The 22,624-nt window shown below is 34.7% G+C and overlaps 1 protein-coding gene across 9 annotated transcripts in view; it reads right to left on the minus strand.

Moving 5' to 3' along the window:
• Nucleotides 1-22,624, minus strand: part of COP1 (COP1 E3 ubiquitin ligase) — a 281,153-nt gene that overhangs the window by 58,308 nt on the left and 200,221 nt on the right. For all 9 annotated transcript variants that reach the window (XR_011611267.1, XR_011611266.1, XM_011746116.3 and 6 more), the window contains 3 exons: nt 20,916-21,033; nt 19,842-19,966; nt 18,498-18,658 (listed from right to left, as the gene is read on the minus strand). Coding sequence is in view for 7 of the 9 variants with exons in the window: in XM_011746116.3 (XP_011744418.1) it covers nt 18,498-18,658; nt 19,842-19,966; nt 20,916-21,033 (404 nt within the window). In the remaining 2 variants the exon portion in view is untranslated. The remainder of the gene's footprint in view (nt 1-18,497; nt 18,659-19,841; nt 19,967-20,915; nt 21,034-22,624) is intronic.

Here is a 22,624-nt window from a genome sequence, read left to right on the forward strand (position 1 = left end):
GCAATCCAACTAATAAAATCACATTATTGTCAAGTGCACATGAAACTTTTACCAAGGTAGACTATATTTGAGACTATGAAACAAACTTTAAACTTAAAATGCAGATACTTGGAGAACCCTCAAATTTGGATATTAAACAACACACTTCTAAATAATGCAAAAGCTAGGGGGATGAGGAGATTTGTTAAAAGATACAAAATTACAGCTAGATAGGAGGAGTAAGTTCTAGTGTTGTACAGCACTGTAGGATGACTACAGTTAACAATAATATATAGTTTCAAATAGCTAGAAGGAGAATATCAATGTTTCCAACACAAAGAAATAATAAATATTCTTTCTGAGATGAGAAATATGGATATGCTAATATCTCTGATCTGATCATCATACATTATATGTATTGCAACAGCCCTGTGTACTCCATAAATATATACAATTATTATGTGCCAAACAAATAACCTAAAGGTCAAACAAAATATCAAGGGAAGTTATAAAAAATTACAAACTGGATGAAATTAAAAATTACAGGGCTAGTATATCTTAAGTGCATTTCTTCTGGATGTGCTTTATTGGGAGTAGTGAAAACTGGCAGTAATAATCAAGGGAAGGCATAAACAACAAAAAGTTTGTTACACGCTCTTTCTTCATTAACATTTCATCTCAGATGCTGAACTAACAACCATTAAAAGTTCCTCTTGCATGGCTGATGTTAATTTTTCTCTCAAAAGGAGTCTTAACAAATGAAACTAAAGTGAAGAGCAGTTATCTATCACTCTTTCTGCCTAAATGTGAACCTCCAAAATACCTAAAACATTTTCAAAGAGAAAAGAAATGGAGGAGGACAAGGAAATAAAATTAAGTGTTAAGAAATTATGTACTCTAGGGCTGGACACAGAGGCTCATGCCTATAATCCCAGCACTTTGGGAGGCCGAGGCGGGCGGATCATGAGGTCAGGAGATCGAGACCATCCTGGCTAACACGGTGAAACCCTGCCTCTACTAAAAATACAAAATATTAGCTGGGCGTGGTGGCATGCACCTATAGTCCCAGCTACTCGAGAGGCTGAGGCAGGAGAATCGCTTGAACCTGGGAGGCGGAGGTTTCAGTGAGCCCAGATTGTGCCAGTGGGCAAAAGAGCGAGACTCTGTGTCAAAAAAAAAAAAAAAAAAAAAAAATACTCTGGTGACATTGAATACTACTACTTTCAATGAATGAATTCATATGGTTTTTCAAAAATTTAAGTTATGTGCACATATAGGTATACATTAAACACTTGCAAATTTGGAAGAACAGAAACAAATACTTCTATTTTCCTAAAAAATGTGACTACAGACTTACCCTAGTGAATCATGCTATTTTATAAGGTAAGATTGTTACTCTAAATAACACATCAAATAAAAATACACATACATTTTAAGCTGTAATTGGATGGGGAGAGAGAACTAGCAGGTCAATTTAATAAGGTAATTTCTTATCCCTAGGACCTCATATTCAGATTAGAATCCATTCACTCAATTAAATATGCCATCTACTCTATTAAAAACAAATACACACAAAACTTATTGCCTAGAATTCCGAGACAGTTGGAGTATTCTATTCAGGAGATAACTTTGATGGGAAGAATCTGGGAAATCTCAGGTCAGAATTCAGGTATATTTTTCAGAAATAAATGAGAAAAACTCTTCTTATTATTTGAAATACTACATTTGAATCACTTCAGAATATGAGGAAGAAAACACTTAAAAAGTGCCAGTTATTAACTTACAGTCTACATAACAAACACGCCTTCTAAATTTTAAAAGATTTAGGATGAAGGTGTTTTGTTTTTATACACAGCCTTCATGATGAGGTAAAAACATCTAATTAACAAACAGTGCAGTAAAACTGTTTCCCCATTTATTTTGAGAAAGATGAAAAATGAACCTTATGCACTAAAATGAAACAGAAAAAAGAATCTGACTGAAAAGCACCCATGTGTGTAACTGCCCACTCAAAATGTAGTCACTTTATTTTCTTAACAACTGATCTACTAAATTTTCCATGTAAGGCTCTTATTATCAAGATTACTACACCAAAAAACTTATGTGGTAATGCAAAGAAATAAGTAATACAGTGGTGTACACTACAGGAATTTTTCATTAATAAAAATAGCAAATATAAAAAATAAAAATAGCAAATGTATAACAGCTCAACATATTTTTCTTACTTTTTTACCTATATCACACACAAATTTTATTTCATATTCTTTTACACTTATTTATTTGTTTTTAAAGTTTTAAGAGATGAGGTCTCGTTGTATCACTCAGAATACAGTGGAGCAATCATAGCCCACCATAGCCTCAAACTCCTGGGCTCACGGGATCCTCGTACCTCAGCCTTCCAAGTAACTGGGACTACAGGTGTGTGCCACCATCCCTGACTAATTTTTAAAATTTTCATAAAAATGGGGGTTTCACTATGTTGCCCAGGCTGTTCTTATACTGCTGGACTCAAACAATCCTCTCATCTCAGCCCCTCGAACTGCTGGGATTACAGGTGTGAGCCACTGTGGCCAGCACATTCTTTTTTTTAAATTCTCTATAACCACACTCAGAATCGAACACCAGGCATACTCATTATTAACAGACTGTGAAATCATACACAAATTATGGATATAGTCCTTTCATTTCAAATTAGAGATATTTTACCCAAACAATGCTTTCTAAAAAGCTGACATTAAAAGGTGAACATGTTTATTTATTTATTCAAAGGTGGAAATTAATAATCTTGGCATAATCTCATAAAATATATGTGTAAATATACCTAGCTGACATACATAAGCCCAATTCAAAATTTATTTTCATAAACAGGTCTAATAGTCTTAGACGGGGAAGAAAAGATGTCTTTATAATCTTATTTACCTGTGAGGTCATTTGTGATATTATTTGTGACATTATGTGCAGATTAACATCAGTGTTTATGAAGTCATTCCCTTTTAATTACGCATTAGCAGATAAATGTGGAATTCTTCACTACAACTGATCTGTTCTACATACAACAGATGTACATTGTATAAATGTGATGTTATGTAAATTAAAGTTTGCCTACAGCCAAAAATCTCACTTGAGTTTTACAACTTTGTGAGGAAGTCTGGTATTATTTTCCTCTAAGAGACAAGGAAACAAGAGAGGTAAAGTTACTTAAGGTTACAGACTCTGTCTTCCTCACTTTTTAATTATAAAATAATGGACATCAGGAATCTAGACTGAAAGGAGTAGACAAGAAGAATTAAAGCAGTAAAATAAAGAGCACCTAAACAACTGTGTGCCTTTTTTCTTTTTTTCATTTTAAGTCTACCAAACTAAAAATTAATAAACTTCTAAGAAAGAACAGGCAACTAATATTTGTAACTTTAATTAATTTATTTTTTAACATTTGTAACTTTTAGTAATTAGTACACCTAGTACAATTTAATTTGCAGCCTTATCAGGACAACTTGTCAGATTACAGACATTTTTTGAGCACTGATTTTTAATCACTAACATTTAACCCCTTTTAGGAATCTTATAAAAGCTATAAACTCTCTTCCTAGTAAAACACCCGCAAGGAAATGAAAAACTTTTCCATATGATTTCAATTGGTAATAAATGCCCTGAAGATCCTTGTGGAGTAGGTGTTCCATGAATCTCAAGTTAAAAATTTTTACTAGTGGAATCAAAGAGCCCTAAAGAACTGTAACATGTAATCAAATGATGTAACTGCTAATCTAATATCCGCATTTGATTTAAGAAGGGGTTTAAGAAAAAATGGTTTAGTTCCAGAAAATAAACCACATCAACTAACTCATCACCAGTTTGAAGTGTGAGAATTACTATTCATTCTATTTATTCCTTTTACTATCATTATTAATACAGCAGTGAGAAGTGTGCTAATTCAGGCAAACACTTAAAAACTACAGTTATATATTAGGAAATGTGAGTGCCTCTGCATTGATTCTCTCATTTTACATGTAGGTTATGTTTGTCCAATAAAAACTTCAGAGCAATGTTCCAAAGAAAAAAAAGAAAGCATTAGTCTACTGTTTTTTAAATCTATAATCTTTCAGAATAGTAACTGATTAGTACAGAAGTTCTTTACTAGAGGAACATGACAGGTATTATTAAGATGCAATATAAACTAAAATGTAGTAACATTCTATTAACCTGTGGCAGCAAAAAGTCTATCTGAACACTTGCTGACAATGTAACATTGCCAAAGTTAATGTAAAAAAGAATGCAAGCTGAGCATGGTGGCACACATTTGTAATCCCAGCTACTTAGGTAGCTGAGGAATAAGGATTGCTGGAGCACAGGAGCTCAAGAGCAGCCTGGGTAACACAGACTCATCTCAAAGAATAAAAATCTTAAAAAAATATATAGTAATTACAGCAACAGTACAGTAAGAGTGAAATAAGAGCATGAAAACAAGAGGTTCGAAATATATTTGTGAGATTTTTTACAAATTAATATTTTTTTCCTTATCACTGCTATTTGTAAAATATTCATATGTTACAACCATAGTCCTTAAGGGCTAATGCAATTTGTTCAATAAGGATTCCTAAAAATAGTGACACAAAATTCAGTATCTCTTAGAAAATTTCCTTTAGGAAACTTTTTGTCCTATCTTCTCAATATCAAGAAAGTTTGTATACTGAGGTGAGTTATGCTGAACTGGCAGAGGGGTTCTTTCCTTAGGATTAAGTAACATCCTAGACTTGGAGGTAATTATTCCATTTGTAAATCAGTCCAAGAGCTGAATTAAGAGGTTAATAATGCAAACCAGAGTTTCTCAGACAGCATTTTGGTGAATCTGGCATGCACGGGGTAAAATTAGGTTTAACTTATTAATGTACACACATTGTAGTCTTACTGTAAGCATAAATGGTCTTACAAATGGTCACTGAGCAATAGCAATCTAGTATACAATGCTTTCACATTAGAGGAGATGAAAATGAGACTCAGACATGTTAACTGACTTACCTAAAATCAACAAAGCTAATTAATGGCTATAAATCTAGAGTTTTCATCCCTCTAATGAGTGTAGATCCTGTTAACCTCAAAGGTATCTCTCAGATTCTTGGATCAAAGTAAAAATGCTGTAAGCAGTACCTCTCTACTGCAGTCTACCCTAGGCACTGTCTGCACTATTTTGGTTTTGTTTTGTTTTCTTTCTTTTTTACTACTGGCAAGCTGTGATATTTTTGTTTTTCAAAAATTTAAACTAAAAAAATCACACAACAAAAATTGATGTCAATTAATCTGTTTAAAGTTCTTCAGAGTTGCACAGGTAAGGTTCAAGGTGCTTAACACAGTCTAGAATGATCCCTAAAAATCTCTCTCCCTAATCTATTTCCAGCTTTATCTCTCACCAGTTCAGTCACATCCTAGCAGCCTCTAAACAACACCGCATTTTTTCAAATTCTCAAGTCTTTGCACATGCTGTTTCTTCTGACCAGAAACATCTGAAATAGATTTGAATAATGCAAGCAAAATTCAATGCAAAATAGGAGGATGGGGTGGAGGTTACAATTTTAATTTCTCAATTTTTACCCATTAATTTATTAGTAGTAGTAGCTACTATTTATTGAAAGCTTAATATGTGCAAATGTTCCATATGAATAATCTCATTTATCTCCTAAAAACTCTTTGAGGTATTTTAAATAGTGGTATTACCTTACTTCAGAAACGAGAAAGCAGACTCAGACAGGATAAGGAATATGCCCAAGGTTTCACAGCTAGTGACAGAACCAGGGTTTATACCCAGATCTGAGCTATATGCAACTATCAATACATACACATGAATTATCTCTCTTTACATCATCCTCCTCTCTCCCTTCCCTACAACCAATGCTAGCATAGTAAGATAAACTGGAAGTTTAATTTTCTGGAAAGTAAAATAACAATATATATCAAGAGCTGAAAAATTTTAAATCCTTTAATCTAGTGCTTTCTTCCCCAACTTGTAAGATTTTATATCACAAATATAGTAAGATAAAAGGGGGAAAACAACAGGCCCCCAAATATTGCAAACTTACAAATGAGAAAAATTAGAAGCAGCCTAAATGTTTAACAAATAGTAATTGATAATATATTTAAATTCTACTAAAATTACGAAGGTTAGAAAATGCTATAGTTACATGTATGAAGTTAGATACAAAAAATATACCTACATTGTAAAACTATTTTTTTAAAAATGTAAGTTGACTGGAAGGACAAACATCAACATTAACTACGGTTCTGTTCAGGAGGTAGAATTGCAGGCCAACTTTCTCTATTATTTATTTTCTAAAAGTTCTCTATTAGTGGGAAAATGTAATACTCTGAAGCACAGATGATGCAGAGATTAAAAAAAAAAAAAAGACACTGGGTTTCCTGAATGAGATGTAATTACAGTTAGAGGGTCTAAATGCTAAAGATGTTTCTGCTTGGTTAGACATTACTGTATGTATGTATGTATGTATGTATGTATGTATGTATGTATGAAGAAAGTTTGTGGTAATTTTGATTTGACTCTTCTGATACATAACTTCTATAATTTAGTTAAGCATTATAAGATGAAACTGAGCCAGGTGTGGTAACTCACACTTGTAATCCTAGCACTTTGGGAGGCCGAGGTCGGAGTTTGAGAGTCCAGGGGTTTGAGAAGAGCCTGGGCAGCATAGCAAGACTCATCTTAAAAAAAAATAAAAATAAATCAGCCAGGTGTGGTGGTGCATGCCTGTGATTCCAGCTACTTGAGAGGCTGTGATGGGCGAATCACTTGAACCTGCGTGGTCAAGGCTGCACTGCACTACAGCCTGGGTGACAGACCAAGACCCTCTCCCCCCACCAAAAAAAAAAGAAAGAAAAGAAAAGCCAACAAAGAAAACCCCCCAAAATTGCATAATTCAAATGCAATTCATACAAAGAACCAAAATTTCATACTCATTAAAAAAAAATAATTGACAGCTGTCAGTAAGAAACATGACACCTAAAGGGCAGGTAGGAGATCTTTTCCTAAGGATTTATTCACACCTATTCAGAGCCAACAGTTTCATTCTTAGTAACTTTGGTTGATGCAAATCTCTATTATCTAAAATATATAGGATATATAAAAGCTTCCAAGTTACCTATGCTTTTGATACATTTCATTCGATAGGATAAATATACCTTTAAACAATTTACTAATATTATCCCCTGCCCCAAAACCTTCCCCACTCCCATCACCATTAGTTATATTAGATGTGTGAGTTTGGAGTTAATATGGCATTTAAACAAAGACTAACAAAAAACCAAAAGCCAGAACCCACAACCATTCTGAAGTTATTACTGTTGAAAAACGACCCTTCTCTCTCTCTCTCTCTTTTTGAGACAGGGTTTCACACTCTGTCACCCAGGCTGGAGTGCAGTGCCACAATCTCGGCTCACTGCAATCTCTGCCTCCCGGGTTCAAGCGATTCTCATATCTCAGCCATATCAGTAGCTGGGATTATAAGCATGCACCAATAAGCCAGGCTACTTTGTGTATTTTTAGTAGAGACAGGGTGCTGCATGTTGGTTAGGCTAGCCTTGAAATCCTAGCCTCAAGTGATCCACCTGCCTCGACCTCCCAAAGTGCTGGGATTACAGGTGTGAGTCACTGCACCTGGCCAACCCTTTTCTCTATATTCCTAAAATAATGATTTGGAAGGACAAAATGAAAAGGATACAAAAGTATGTAACACCATGAATTTAATGTATAAAGGACAATCATGCACTGGATAAAATAAATGGTTTTCTTCATTCTAAGATGACTGGGAACCTGTTTTAACATAGTAGATACTCTGATGGAGAATGTAAAGTCTACATGATAATTGGGCTTTCCCTACCAGTAAGAACAGTGAGATCTCCATAAGGGATCTTAGAATTTGTTTTGCTATCAATGACATTGCATGCATTCTATTAGTAAAGGGAAAATCAGTTGTCAGATCTCAAAAATCCAGTAAAATGTAAAATATGTAGAATTAGAAGGTCTCAATCCTTTACAAAAGAAAAAATTTTGAGGAAATAAGAATACTGGTAATAAACAGGGACTCTTATTGAACTCTGAAGTAGCAAGGCTAATTTGTTAATTGGGAAAGGTATAACTATTTTATTCTGTTCAGAATATAAAACTATTTTTAAATGCAAATACCCATATAAGTTTTTACATCAATTACTCTTTTTTTGAGACAGAATCTCACTCTGTCGCCAAGGCTGGAGTGTGGTGGTGCAATCTTGGCTCACTGCAACCTCTACCTCCCAGGTCCAAGTGATTCTCCTGCCTCAGCCTCTTAAGTAGCTGGGAATACAGGGGTGCACCACCATGCCTGCCTAATTATTGTATTTTTAGTAGAGACAGGGTTTTACCATGTTGGGCAGGCTGGTCTCAAACTCCTGGCCTCAAGTGATCCTCCCACCTCAGTTTCCCAAAGTGCTGGAATTACAGGGTTGAGCCACCGTGCCCGGCCTCTTATTATTAGTTGAACCACCATAGTCCTCTATTAGTACAAACATTAAGGATGATCATGGGAATACAGATTTGGCTGGTTAGCAAAAAATGATAAGGGCATATCAGTATTAGTTGCGAAACTTAAATTATCCTTGGCTGCTACAAAAAAGAATTATATACATTCAGTTACATATTCCGAATCTGACAAAAATATTTAGATAGTTCGCAATGAAATAAGACATTTAACTTCATATTTATCAGGTGGTAACACTACCAGTAAGTTCCATGAGGACTTTTTTTTGAAAGTTGTAACGAGTCTTCTTAGCAATTAAAAGATAAACTCTTGTATCTCCTAAAACAAACAACATTTGGAATGTTGTGAGAAATAAAAAACACTTAAAGCAAAATCAACTATTAGTACTTTTTTTCTCCCAATCTCTGGAAATCAGCTCACAAAGATATGTTTGGTGAGGCATGGAGTCACTGCTTCAGATATTTAGGATTTAAAACAATAAATTATCAAAAAGGAACTGAATCTTGAAGTAGGATTTACTTTCTATACAATCCATTCCCTAAAGCTTTCTACTTTTATCAGAGAGCAAAAGATCCTGAACATAAATAAAAGTATGACCAACTGCTTATTTAATTCTCTACAATGTGTAAAGACTTTATCATTTAAAACAAAAGATTTAGATTCATTTTCTGCCCTCATATTCATCTTTTAGTTGGCGATCACAATTCAAATAAACAATCTATATTTTCATCCCACTAAACGGCTTATCTACAGTTTAAAAAAAGACTAATGCAAACAGGCACAAAGGCTTCTTTACAGCAATTATAACAGACTGGCTTTTCTTCAATCTACATAATCAAATTATTCTAGTGTTCAGCAGTAATAACCTTTTTATTTTCCTGGGAATAGCTGATGTCAACCCTGATAGCTTTATTTGGGAAACTGGTGAATAAAATAGAATTTAAGCAATAACGGAATAAGAAATAAAAAAGGCACAAACCCTATAAAGATCACATCAATATAGGAGAGTGTCATGAGAACAACAGTGGTTATATTTGAGACTGTAGAAGTAAAATACAAAAAAAAAATGTTTCTTTTCTCCAGATAGGACATTTTTAAATTAGTAAAAACACTTTTTTCTTAAGCAACTGCCATCCATTTTCTAAGCCAAAAATACATATTTTTGCTTAGTTAATTCTGCTTTCAGTATTTATTAAATCCATTTTATTCAATTTAGAAAATAATCATGTTTTTCCATTACATACACTTCAGCATATTAAACCAATTCAAATAGTATTCATCAAAAGCTTTTAACTAAAGGAAATAATATCCAATATTCACTTTCCTTCTTTCTACTATTACTATGAAAATTTGGTAGGGATTACCAAAAGATAAACATTAGAAACCAAACTCAAATCCCTTCCCATCTCAAAATATTTTGGATATATTTTAGCATGGTGAGATTATAACAAAAATTACTGTTAGGTTAATGGCATTAATTCATAACACACTCTCAAATTAATATTATTTCTTTTCTTCCCTTAAAAAAGGCAGGACTAAAACCAAGCAGTAGCTTAAAAATTAACATCAATTCTATGCTTCAAGATTGGCATACACAGAACACTCTTTTTAAAAAAAGATTAAATGAGGAAGAAAAGAATCATCCTAATATAGGTCAAACTCTATTACAGAAATATAAAAATGATACTAATTAAGAATTTAAAATGTCAACTAGCAGACCCCATAAATCATATTTTGTTGATTTTATTATAATGTTCACCATAAAGTATCTAATGCAACAGATGTTTTCCCAGAGGCTGTCCACACAGTAGTGGATATTAAGGTTAAAGAAAATGTATACTTCATATAATTTACTTAGAGAAATAAATTACTAGGGTTGCTTCAGTTTTCTACCACCTTATTTCCTTCCTTTTCTACTTCCCCATCCCACTCTATTCTGTATACTGAGGGAAGAGTGGGGCACTAAGGAGAAGATAGGAGTCTTCCTGGAAGTCAGGGTCCATGCTCAGAATCTTCTTTCCTTCTACTCCCAAGATAGACAAAAGTTCATTCAGATTGTCCCTCTTCCAGTCAGGAAAATTTTCTAAAGGGTTATAAACAATCCAGTCAGAGGAAAGAATAAAAGAAAGGAAAGATAAAAGGAAGAAGAGAAACAGAGTTGAAGGAAGGAAGAAAAAAAGAGAAGAAGTTTCTATGTTGTCTTCTCGTCACTCACTGAAGAATTTAAGATAAGAAATATCTTTACAAGTGTGGTTAGTTAGTATTTTTTAGGAGCAGCATTTTTTAATTAATACAAATAAAAAAGAACATGTCTTACTTTTTTGGATTTGTTTCCTCCTGAGGTAGGTGAGGGATTAGCAAAATCTAACAGACATTAGGTATTCATAATTATAATTGTTTCTGCTAGCAGATGCTTAAGAACCATTTAGGTTTCTTGGTTAGGATGTATAACAAACTTTTTCCTAGTGGTAACATGATTCATTTGTTCCCAAACATGATTGTTCATATACTTTCCCAAGGAGACCCGGTGAACTTTTCAAAATACAGATCTATACCCTCCTTCTTTCTCCCCCAAAATATGTATTCATGGGTCTAAAAATAGAATTGCTTTGTTAATTGTTTTTGAAAGAGCCCAAGGGTTTTCTGATTATCAGTTTTGAGAACCATTGGTATAAATACATTTTATTATGGACATCTTTTGCACTTTAATGAAAGCAGACTGGAATACAGTATTGCACGGCTTCTCAAATGTGCTTTACTTTTCTAGTTTACTGAAATCTGATGTTTTACACACCCCCAAAAAAATGTTACTAAGAAGGAAAGATTTCCTGTCTTAGATAAAACTTACATAAATTTGGAAAGTAGATATGTCTTCAAAAAAAAAAAAAAGACTGAGTTGTGAAATGTCATAATGTGATGAAGAAGGGAAGGGAGAACATGATATAAATCTAATAAAAATATTAAGCCAATAATAAACGCCTACTTCCTTGTAGTTGCACACATTTAAAAATTTTTGTTGCCTTTGAAAATAGGCAAAATGAGTTGGAAATTATATCCCAAGGGGCAAAATGGTAATTTTGAAGTAATTATATATGTATATAGGAATGGTTCATGTCAGCAAAACTGTTTTTCTTAAATGGTAATTAATTATTACCATTTAGTTTCAAGTGAGCCTATTAGATATTAGAAGTATCTCCCAATTCCACTACAGCATTTCTTTGGTTCCAATTAATTACCATTTAATTATGCAACAAAAAAGATAAAGGCCAAGCTTGAAGGGTTCTATCATTCATTACAAAAATTACATATTAATTATGCATTATGTACAAACATGTTGTGTAATGCTAGGGGTAATTAAAAATATAATACTAAGAGCACACACGTATCGCTCTTGCTGTGTATCAGGAACTCTTCCAAATGTTTTACGTGCATTACCACATTTTAGCATTATAACAACCCTAGAAGATAAGTGGCTATGAATATCAGCACTTTAGAGACGAGGACACTGAAGCACAGTGTGGTTAAGGAACTTCAGCAAGGTCACACAGCTGATAAGTGGAGAATCTGAGAGATTTCAACCTAGGTAGCCTGGCTCTGCTCTTATTCAGAATACTATGATGTCTTTTTTTGAGGAGTTTGCAGGTTACATGAATGCAAATACAGTACAAGACAGTATATTAATTCATTCAGCAAGTATTTTTAAAGGCCAAGAATCAGGAGAAATTTAGGTAAGCAAAATATGTGCTTAAGAACACAAAGTTTTAGTTCAATGCTTCAGAACAGTATTTCATCATATAACAAAAAAGTTTTGTTAGAAATAAGAATAGAGAGAATAAAATTTAATGATATAACTGAAAACAAAGGTGCATAGTTATAAATCTCCACAGAAAGTATTATAGCATAGTTGATGGGCTCCCAAGCCAAGTTTTGCTGCACTTGGTTTCAGAGAGGGAAATTAGGAAATCTGTTATCCTGATCCCTGCCTCCCCCAACCCCAGAGCTACAGAAACTTTTAATATGATTCCTGGTGTCTCAAGCCACAACAGAAAATGTCCGCTGCTTTTTTTCCTGAGGATACAGTGTACTTTTTGGGGTCACTTCTGAAGAGCTAAAGGAGTAATAAGTACTTTACAAGTACTGCCTTTTACTATTAGCTATCCACTTAGGATTGGTGAGTAGGTAAGCATGTATGATATGGTTCAGAGCCGACAAAACAATAGGGTATCTGCAGCCTCAGCAAAAGTTACTATTGACTCAGGGTCTACCCCCAACAAAAATATTGTGTCCCTTTACACAAGCATCATCACATAGGAACAAATATATTCATTTGTATACTTAAAACACTTCATATTTCATTCCAATAGCTTCAGATAAGAGTCATGTCATAGATTCACAGATATAGAACATATATAAGTTCCTTTACCTAACTCCAGTCTCTAGATAAATCAGTGTTAATAAAAAAGATAAGACTTTCATCTGGAATCTTTTTCTTTCTGTGTAAGCATATCCTTTAAGGTTTTCTTTAGTTTAGGTTTGCTGATTGAAAATTTTTCAGGTTTATTTATTTTAAAATGTCTTTATTTTTACCACTGTCTAGAGATTTTCACTGGACGTAGAATTCTAGGTTTGCAAATATTTTCCTTCCCACACTATCTTGTTTCACTGTCTGTTGGCTTCCACTATTTCATTGAGAAGTTAGCTGTCAGTCTGACAATATTTTCTCTCTGTCTTCTTTCAAGAATCCCTCTGGGGAGGCCAGGGAGGAAGAAAAAAGAATCTCTCTGGGAGAAAAGACAGTCTCTTCAATAAATGGTGTTGGGAAAAATGGGTAGCCATATGCAGAAGAATGAAGCTGAGTATCTCACACCATATACAACAATCAACTCAAAATGAGTAGAGGCTTAAACATAAGACTGAAAACTGTAAAACTACTAGAAAACATAAGGTAAAAGCTCCATAATGGTCTGAAAAATTTTTTTGGCTACAACTGCAAAAGCAAAAATAGACAAGCATGAATGCATCAAACTATCAATATAAAGCTTCCTCACAACAAAGGAAGAGAGTGAAAAGACAACATATGGATTGGGAGAAAATATTTGCAAACTATCTATCAGTTAGGGGGTTAACCAAAATGTATAAGGAACTCCAACACCTAAATGGCAAGAAAACAAATAACCCACTTAAAAAGTGAGCAAATAATCTGAATAAACATTTCTCAAAAACAGATATACAAATAACAAACAGGTATATGAAAAAATGCTCAATATCATTAATCATCAGGGAAGTTTAAATTAAAACCACAATGAGATATCACCTCATACCAGGTAGAATTTCTACCATCAAAAAGACAAATGACACCTGTGAAATGGGGTGTGTTAAAAAAAGATGAAAGATAACAAAGCGTTGGCAAGAATTTGGAAAAAAGGGAACTCTTGTAACATTGTTGGTGGGAATGTAAATCAGTACAGCTTTTATGGAAAATAATATGGAGGTCCTCAAATGCTAAACACAGAATGGCAATATGACCTAGCAATCACACTTGTGGGCATTGAATCCCCCTTCAATTTCAAAAGAGTTAAAATTAGGATACTGAAAAAAACATGTGCACTCTATTATTCATTGCATTATTCACAATAGCAAAGATGCGAAATCAACCTAAGTGTCCATCAACAAATAAATGGATCAGAAAACATGGTATACAGCTGATCCTGGAAAAAACACAGGCTTGATCTATGAGGAACCACTTATATGCAAATTTTCTTTCTCTTCTGCCACTCCAGAGAAAGACCAACCCCATCTGTTTCTCCTCCTTCTCAGCTACTCAATGTGAAGACGAGGATGAAGACCTTTAAGATTCACTTCATTTAATGAACAGTAACTATATTTTCTCTTATGATTTTAATAATATTTTATTTTCTCTAGCTTATGTTGGTTGTTTATGTTATTGGTAAGATTTTCAGTCAACAGTAGGCTATGAGTAGTTAAGCTTTTGGGTCAGGGAATCAAATTATACCCGAATTTTCAACTGAGTGGAGGGTCAGTGCCCCTTGTCCCCACGTTGTTCAAGGTTAAACTGTATATAATAGAATACTATTCAGCTTTACATGAACCTGGAGGACATTATGCTAAGTAAAATAAATCACATACAGAAAGAAACACTGCATGATCTCATTTATATGTGGAATCTTAAAAAACTGAACTCAGAGAAATGGAGAATAGAATGGTAGTTACCAGAGGTGGGGGATGGGAGTGGGAGGATGCCAAGATGTTGGTCCAAGGCTACAAAGTTTCAGCTAATTAGACAAAAAGAGTAAATTTTTGAGATATATTGCATAGCAGAGTGACTGTAGCTAACAAAAATGTAGTGGATATTTCAATATTGTTAAAAGAATAAGATTTTAATGTTCCCACCACAAAAAAAAAAGCATGTGAGAGGACAGATATTCTCATTAGTTTGACTTAATCATTCCATAATGTACATGTGTATGAAAACACCGCACTGTACCACATAAATACTTACAATTATTATCTGTCAAAAAGAAAATCTGATGGCTTAAAGGAATGAAAACGACTCCTCTGATATGGTTTGGTTGTGTCCCCACCCAAATCTCAACTTGAATTCCCATATGTTGTGGAAGGGACCCGATGGGAGGTAAATGAAGTACAGGGGCAGGTCTTTCCCAAACTGTTCTTGTGATAGTAAATAAGTCTCACGAGATCTGATGGTTTTAAAAAGGGGAGATTCCCTGCAAAAACTTTCTTCTCTTTTCTGCTGTCATGTGAGACATGCCTTTCACCTTCCACCATGATTGTAAAGCCTACCAAGCCACGTGGAACTGTGAGTTCAATAAACCTCTTTCTTTTGTAAATTACCCAGTCTTGACTATATCTTTATCACCAGTGTGAAAATGGACTAATACAGAAAATTGGTACCAGAAGTGGGGTGCTGCTGAAAAGATACCCCAAAATGTGGAAGTGACTTTGGAACTGGTTAACAGGCATAGGTTGGAACAGTTTAGAGGGCTCAGAAGACCGGAAAATGTGGGAAAATTTGGAACTCCCTAGAGACTTGTTCAATGGCTTTGACCAAAATGCTGATACTGATATGGACGTGAAATCCAGGCTGAGGTGGTCTCAGATGGAGATGAGGAACTTGCTGGGAAATGGAGCAAAAAGGACTCTTGTTATGTTTTAGTAAAGAGACTGGTGGCATTTTGCCCCTGCCCTAGAGATTTGTGGAACTCTGTCCTTGAGAGAGATCATTTAGGGTACCTGGTAGAAATTTCTAAGCAGCAAAGCATACAAGAAGTGATTTGGATGCTGTTAAAGGCATTCAGTTTAATAAGGGAAATGGAGCACCAAAGTTTGAAAAATTTGCAGCCTGACAATGCAACAGAAAAGAAAATCCCATTTTCTGGGGAGAAATTCAAGCTGGCTGCAGAAATCTGCAAAAGTAACAAGGAGCCGAATGTTAATCCCCAAGACCATGGGGAAAATGTCTCCAGGATATGTCAGAGGTCTTCAGAGCAGCCCCTCCCATCACAGGCCCAGAGACCTAGGAGGAAAAAGTGGTTTCCTGGGCCAGGTCCAGTGTTCGTATGCTGTGTGCAGACTAGGGACTTGGTGTCCTGTGTCCCAGCTGCTCCAGCCATGACTAAAAGGGGCCAACATAGAACCAGGGCCATGGTTTCAGAGGGTGCGAGCCCCAAGCCTTGGCAGCTTCCATGTGGTGGTGTTCCTGCGTGTGCACAGAAATCAAGAATTGAGGTTTGGAAACCTCTGCCTAGATTTCAGAGGATGTATGGAAATGCCTGGCTGACCAGGCAGAAGTTTCCTGCAGGGGTGGGCCCTCATGGAGAACCTCTGCTATGGCAGTACAGAAGGGAAATGTGGGAGGGGAGCCCTCACACAGAGTCCCTACTGGGGCACCACCTAGGCGAGCTATGAAAAGAGGGCTACCATCCACCAGACCCCAAAATGGTAGATCCACTGAAAGCTTGCACTATTCACCTGGAAAAGCCACAGACAATGCCAGCCTGTGAAAGCAGCCAGGAGGGAAGCTGTACCCTGAAAAGCCACAGTGGTGGAGCTGTCCAAGACTATGGGAACCCACCTCTTGCATCAGTGTGACCTGGGTGTGAGACATGGAGTCAAAGGAGATCATTTTGGAACTTGAAGATTTGACTGCCCCATTGGATTCTGAACTTGCATAGGGCCTGTAGCTTTGTTTTGGCCAATTTCTCCCATTTGGAATGGCTGTATTTACCCAATGCCTGTATTCTCTTTCTATCTAGGAATTAACTAATTTGCTGATGATTTTACAGGCTCATAGGCAGAAGGGACTTGGCTGGTCTCAGATGAGATGTTGGACTTTGGACTTCTGAGTTAATGCTGAAATGAGTTAAGACCTTGGGAGACTGTCGGGAAGGCATGATTAGGTTTGAAATGTGAGGACATGAAATTTGGAAGGGGCCAGGAGCAGAATTATATTTTCATTCTAAAAATAGTTTCCAGTTCTCAGTTAAAATTTTCAATCTTGTCTTTCATCTTATAAGCATAGCTACTTTCAAGCTGTCTGAGAACTCCAATATTTAGAGCTGCTGTGACTGTTTCTACAGTCTGTTGCTTAGGCTGGTTTAATTCATGCTGTCTTATCTTTTACTATGTCTGTTTATTTTTTATTGTGCCCTAGTTATTGTAGTTACAAAACTGAAAAAAAATAAAGCACTTAGATGATCTCATCTTTTTTCAGAGAGGATTTAAGTTTGCATCCTGTGAATATCAGCAATGAAGGGTCACCTCAATTCAATTTCAGAGACTGATAAAAAGTTCAGATGCAATCTCTACGAAGGCTTATCTTCTGGTTTCTCCTATAATATACCCCTGTGGGGACTTAAAAAAAAGTAGTCACTCACACAATGTCAGGCACTGAGCTCCAGTCCCTGCAACCCTGTGAAGCTAGTATAAGTGCTTTTAACCACCCCACCAAAACTGACAAATGCTCACAGGGGAAAAGCAGATTCAAAAGCCAGGGTCACAATCCAAATTCAGTAATTGTGTCTTGTCTTGTTTGCTTTCCAATGCTTTCAAATAGGTTCTTGTTTTTAAAATACATGTATTTGGTCCTACTTTTCTAATTTTACTTGGAGGAAGGGTTGGTCCAAATTACCTAGTCTGTCAATTAGCAAACTTTAAGACAGCAATAGAATATATCTAATTCAAGTGAAACTATACCTGAAACTTGGATTTTTAAATTACATATCAAGTCAGAATTTTGTCAGAATTTTATTTTGTCAAAAATAAACCTAACTAAGCACCTAAAAAGCTATTTTAAAAATACAATACTAACAACTCATGTTTATATAAATCAAGATAGTAACAAGAATTATTTTTTTATATAACTTATGAAAAACCTTATACTTTAAAACATAAGTGAAAAGTTTGAGGCAACTTCTCTTCATACAACCTAGTAGCATAACTTTCTCATCAATATACTAAATATGCTTAAATATTCATATATAAATGTATTTTGCAGAAAGCAATTCTACTTTGAAATAGTATTTAATTAGAGCACCATATAGGCCACTCTCCTTTACCTGCACCAATTCTTTTTCTCCCTATTAAAATACCAGCTCAGCTTAATGTTTATCAAGCATATACTGCACATAATCAATAAAGAAGATGAGACGGAATGTGTATTCTGGAGGATTTTCCAGTCTTACAGAAGAGATATGAAGAGACAATATTTTAATCGTTATAACTGAGATATGCACTAGATGCTATGGGTCACAGAGGGACATGATGACACCATTACATTGCTCTATTACTGTGCATTTCAATCACTACCTAAAATGCCTATTGTCTTTGGTGACACATTACAAAGTTTTAAAAATAGTACATACCACTCACCAATTTATATTTTAAAATTTAATCAAACCCTGTGTATACATAATGCATAATAGGAGATCCCAAGGTGAAAAAACTGATATGAAAACTTACCCCATCTGGTAGTGCCCTCCAGCACACAGCACTAACAAATTCATTTGTATCATCTTCTTTTCGGTCTTTGTCCAGAACACTTTTGACTGTATCAAACTTAAAAGTTAGCAAAGTCTTAGAAAGTCCTTTATAGTACAGGTACAGAGAGTTATTCTCACTTCCTGAAAACAAATAATAATAATAATAATATTTTAGAATAGGAAAACTCGGAATTAGGACATCACATTCTAATAGTAATTATCACCCAAAGTTTTAGCTCAAAGATCTTTTATGGTCAAATTTGAAAGGCTAGATTACAGGACTAATTAGAAATCATGTAAGAAAAGGATTCTTGGACAAAAGCTATACTTTACTGATCTAAAGAAACAATCAATGTTAAATGATATGACAATATTGATAATTCTGAGGCTAAAATTACCCTATAAAAATCATTTATATAGGTTAGTGCAAAAGTAATTGTGGGTTTTGTCATTACTTTTAACTTCTGCACCAAGCTAACAGTCTATAGTAGAACCAGAAATATGTTATTATAGCAAGAATCTGAAATTACATTTAGAAAGATTTCCACTTAGAGAGGTAAAAGAAACTGGCAACACTTACATAGGCAGATTTTAATAGCCTACACAATTTATTTCCATTTCTCAGTATAGGAATTATTTGATTAATGGTCTATGAACTGTATTTTTGAGCCATCTATTAAGATAGGATAATTGTTCCAGATATTTGCTTTGGCAGTCTCATACACATGTGGAGAAAGTCAACTTTGCTGAATAAAGGCCAAGTCATTTAAAAGTATGATCAAAGCTCATATATTCAGGCATTAGATATATCAGAGCATTTGAATAATATCAAATTTGATTTTTCTATTTCTTATTTAAATTTGTATAAATTATCAACAATAAAAGTCCTAGAATAACAGATCAATACTATGCAAATAGATTACTTCATGGAGAGAACAGCAGGTAAGGGAAAATGAATATCAAGCTTAAGAAGACATATAATGTCTCCAAAATTGGAAATATTACTAACAGAACTTAACCTTTTCTGTCTCCCATGCAGTATCTAAAGAATTATGTTATAATGGAGAACAACTACAAAACAGTTAAAAATCAGGTGTTCAGGTATTTGAGGTGTTCAGGGTTTGTACACAATAAAAAAGGGAAGGACTAATGCTCTTCTAGTACAACACAAGGAAAATCAATAATGCTGGGGCATCATGTCTATTATACTATCTTCTGAGTGCACATACCATTTCCTGACTTAATATTTAGTCTATTTCCATTGAGTTCAATTTCAATAACAAATACCTGTTAAAAAGTTCCTGGAAACGATGGTTTTACTTACCACAAGCTATATAATCTCCATTGGAAGCCAGGCCTACAAAGTTTTTTTCATTGATATGACCCTTGAAAGAACGTAGGCAGTACGGTTTTCCTACATTCCACAGTTTTAGCTGACTGTCTGTAGAGCTGAGGAAAAGTATAAAGAGTAAGAATGTATTTAAAATTTCTTGACACGAAACTCATCACTACTAATTAGAGGCAATGCAGTTTGCTGGTTAAGAATGCAGTCTCTGGAGCCAGACTGAGTTAGAATGTTCATCTGTCAGCCAGGCGTGGTGGCTCACGCTTGTATTCCCAGCACTTTGGTAGACCGAGGCAGGTAGATCACTTGAGGTCAGGAGTTCAAGGCCCCCCTGGTCAACATGGCGAAACTGTTTCTACTCAAAATACAAAAATTAGCCAGGAGTGGTAGCATGTGCCTGTAGTCCCAGCTACTTGGGAGGCTGAGGCAGGAGAATCACCTGAACCTGGGAGGCAGAGGCTGCAGTGAGCTGAGATCACGCCACTGCACTCCAGCCTGGGTGACAGAGCGAGACTCTGTGCCAAAAAAAAAAAAAAAGTTTTCTTTTCAACATATTTAAAATCACCATGAAATCACAGAGAATGAACATGTCAGTGTAAAAGCCAACCAAGTAATATTTAAAACCAAAAATAATTCTACCACTATACTGCAACTAGATAAAATATACAATAACACATTAGTTGACTTTAATAAATAAAATACTTTTCATTATATTGCATCGACTATGTTGTTTATCTCTTCTTAAGAAGCAATAGCTAAAATCCAATCTGAAGTTCAAATGCAATTAAACATAGGAGGATGAGTTAAGGGGGGAGCATATATAAAAAAACCAGTATCTTCAGGATTGTATCCACAATTTACATATAGTAGAGCACAATACAGACCAGAATCCACACTATTTTAATTGGACAAGATAAAAAAATACTATTTAAGAAAAAGCACATATACTCCAATATTATAGTTTACATACATCTTCAGTGACATTACAAACTGGTAGGTGTTTAAGTACAGAGCTCTGTATTAACCTTAACCTCTGAGGGGAGTAATACTCACGCAGAGACAATTTCCTCACCACTCACAAACTTTGCGTAAGAGACTGCTTTACGGTGTCCTTTGAATACCATGATTGGCTGTTTAGTGTTACGAAGATCATAGTAGTGGACACAGTGATCTAAACCAAAACAAAATTAGATAAATGTAGTAAACGCAGAAATGGAAAGCAAAGTTAATTTAAACTGGTTTTTGTTTTTTTCATTAAAAGTTTCACATAGAATGTCTAATCTCTAACAGCCAGAAAACAAAGAAAAAGGAATTCTTTTCAAAAATAAGACTGGCTCTAGAAAGAGAGTATTAAGAGGTCAAAATAATTGGAAACTTAAAAATCAATCTATGTTTTAGTGGCGTCATTAAAAAATGTTAATATAAACATTATGGGACATCTGGATAAACATAATGCTATATAATCTTATTTCCCACATTTGCTTTAAAAAATTAGACATATTTTATATACAATACACACGCTCAAAGTATTGCATGCAATTCAATGATCTTTACTACATTTAACCAGCAGTTCAACCATTACCATAAATCAGTTTTATAATATTTCTGCACTCCAATAAGATCACTCATTTGGCATCCACCATCATAGGCAATCTCTATTCCTGTCTGTCTCTATCACTAATTTCTATGATAATCTTTATTATTTCCTTCCTACTGCTTGTCTTCAGTTAGCTTTGTTACTCTTCTTAAAGACAGACACTTAAGGATACACAATTCTCTACAAACATTGCTTTGGCTGACACCACAAATTGTGATACGATGTGTTTCCATTTTCATTCAGTTTAAAATCCTTTTACATTTCCTTTGTTATTTCTTCTTTGACTAATGAGATATTTAGTAATGTGTCATGTAATTTCCAAATACTTGCAGATGTCTCAAAGCAACTATTGTTGATTTTTAATTTAATTCCATTTTGGTCAGAAAACTGTTTTGTACGTCTTCAATCATTTTATTGACAGAAAACTGTTTTGTATGTCTTCACTTTAAATTTATTGACTTTTTTTCAGTCTTAAATATGGTCTCACCTGGAGACTGTTTAAAGCTTGCTTGAGAAGAATGTGTGTTCTTCTACTGTTGGATGAAGTGATCTTTGGATGTTTGTTATGTCAGGTTGACAATGTTATTCAAGACTTCTATAACTTTGCTGATTTTCTGTCCAGTTTTTCTATGAAATATCGAAAGTGGAGTATTTTTCAACAACTTCCGTCAAATTATCTACTTTTCCCTTAAATACTGTAGATTTTCTTTTCATGTATCTACAAAAAGTTTGTTTTTAGGTGTGTTGATAATTGATGTATGTTTTCACTATTCATCCTTTTACCATTATAAAATGTCTTTGTTTCTAGTACCGGTTTCTACTCTAAGTATTTTCTGTTTGACCTAAATACTGCCATTCTACCATTTTTGTTGATTACTACTTACATGGTGTATCTTTTTTCATCCTGTTACTTTAACCTACGTGTGTCTGTGAATCTAAAGTCTATCTCTTGTAGATAGCATAAAGTTGGATTCTAATTTTTTTGTAAACCCATTCTGCCAATCTCTGAATGTTACAATGTTCAACATACTTACATTCAATATATTAATAGGTTGCACATCCAAAAATCCCAAATCCTTGCTTTTGGAGCGCCAACATGACAATCAAAATTCCAAATGCTTCATTGGAGCATTTCGGATTTTGGATTTGAGATGCTGAACAGCAA

Source organism: Macaca nemestrina, chromosome 1 (genome assembly GCF_043159975.1).
Source record: "Macaca nemestrina isolate mMacNem1 chromosome 1, mMacNem.hap1, whole genome shotgun sequence".
NCBI lineage: Eukaryota > Metazoa > Chordata > Mammalia > Primates > Cercopithecidae > Macaca > Macaca nemestrina.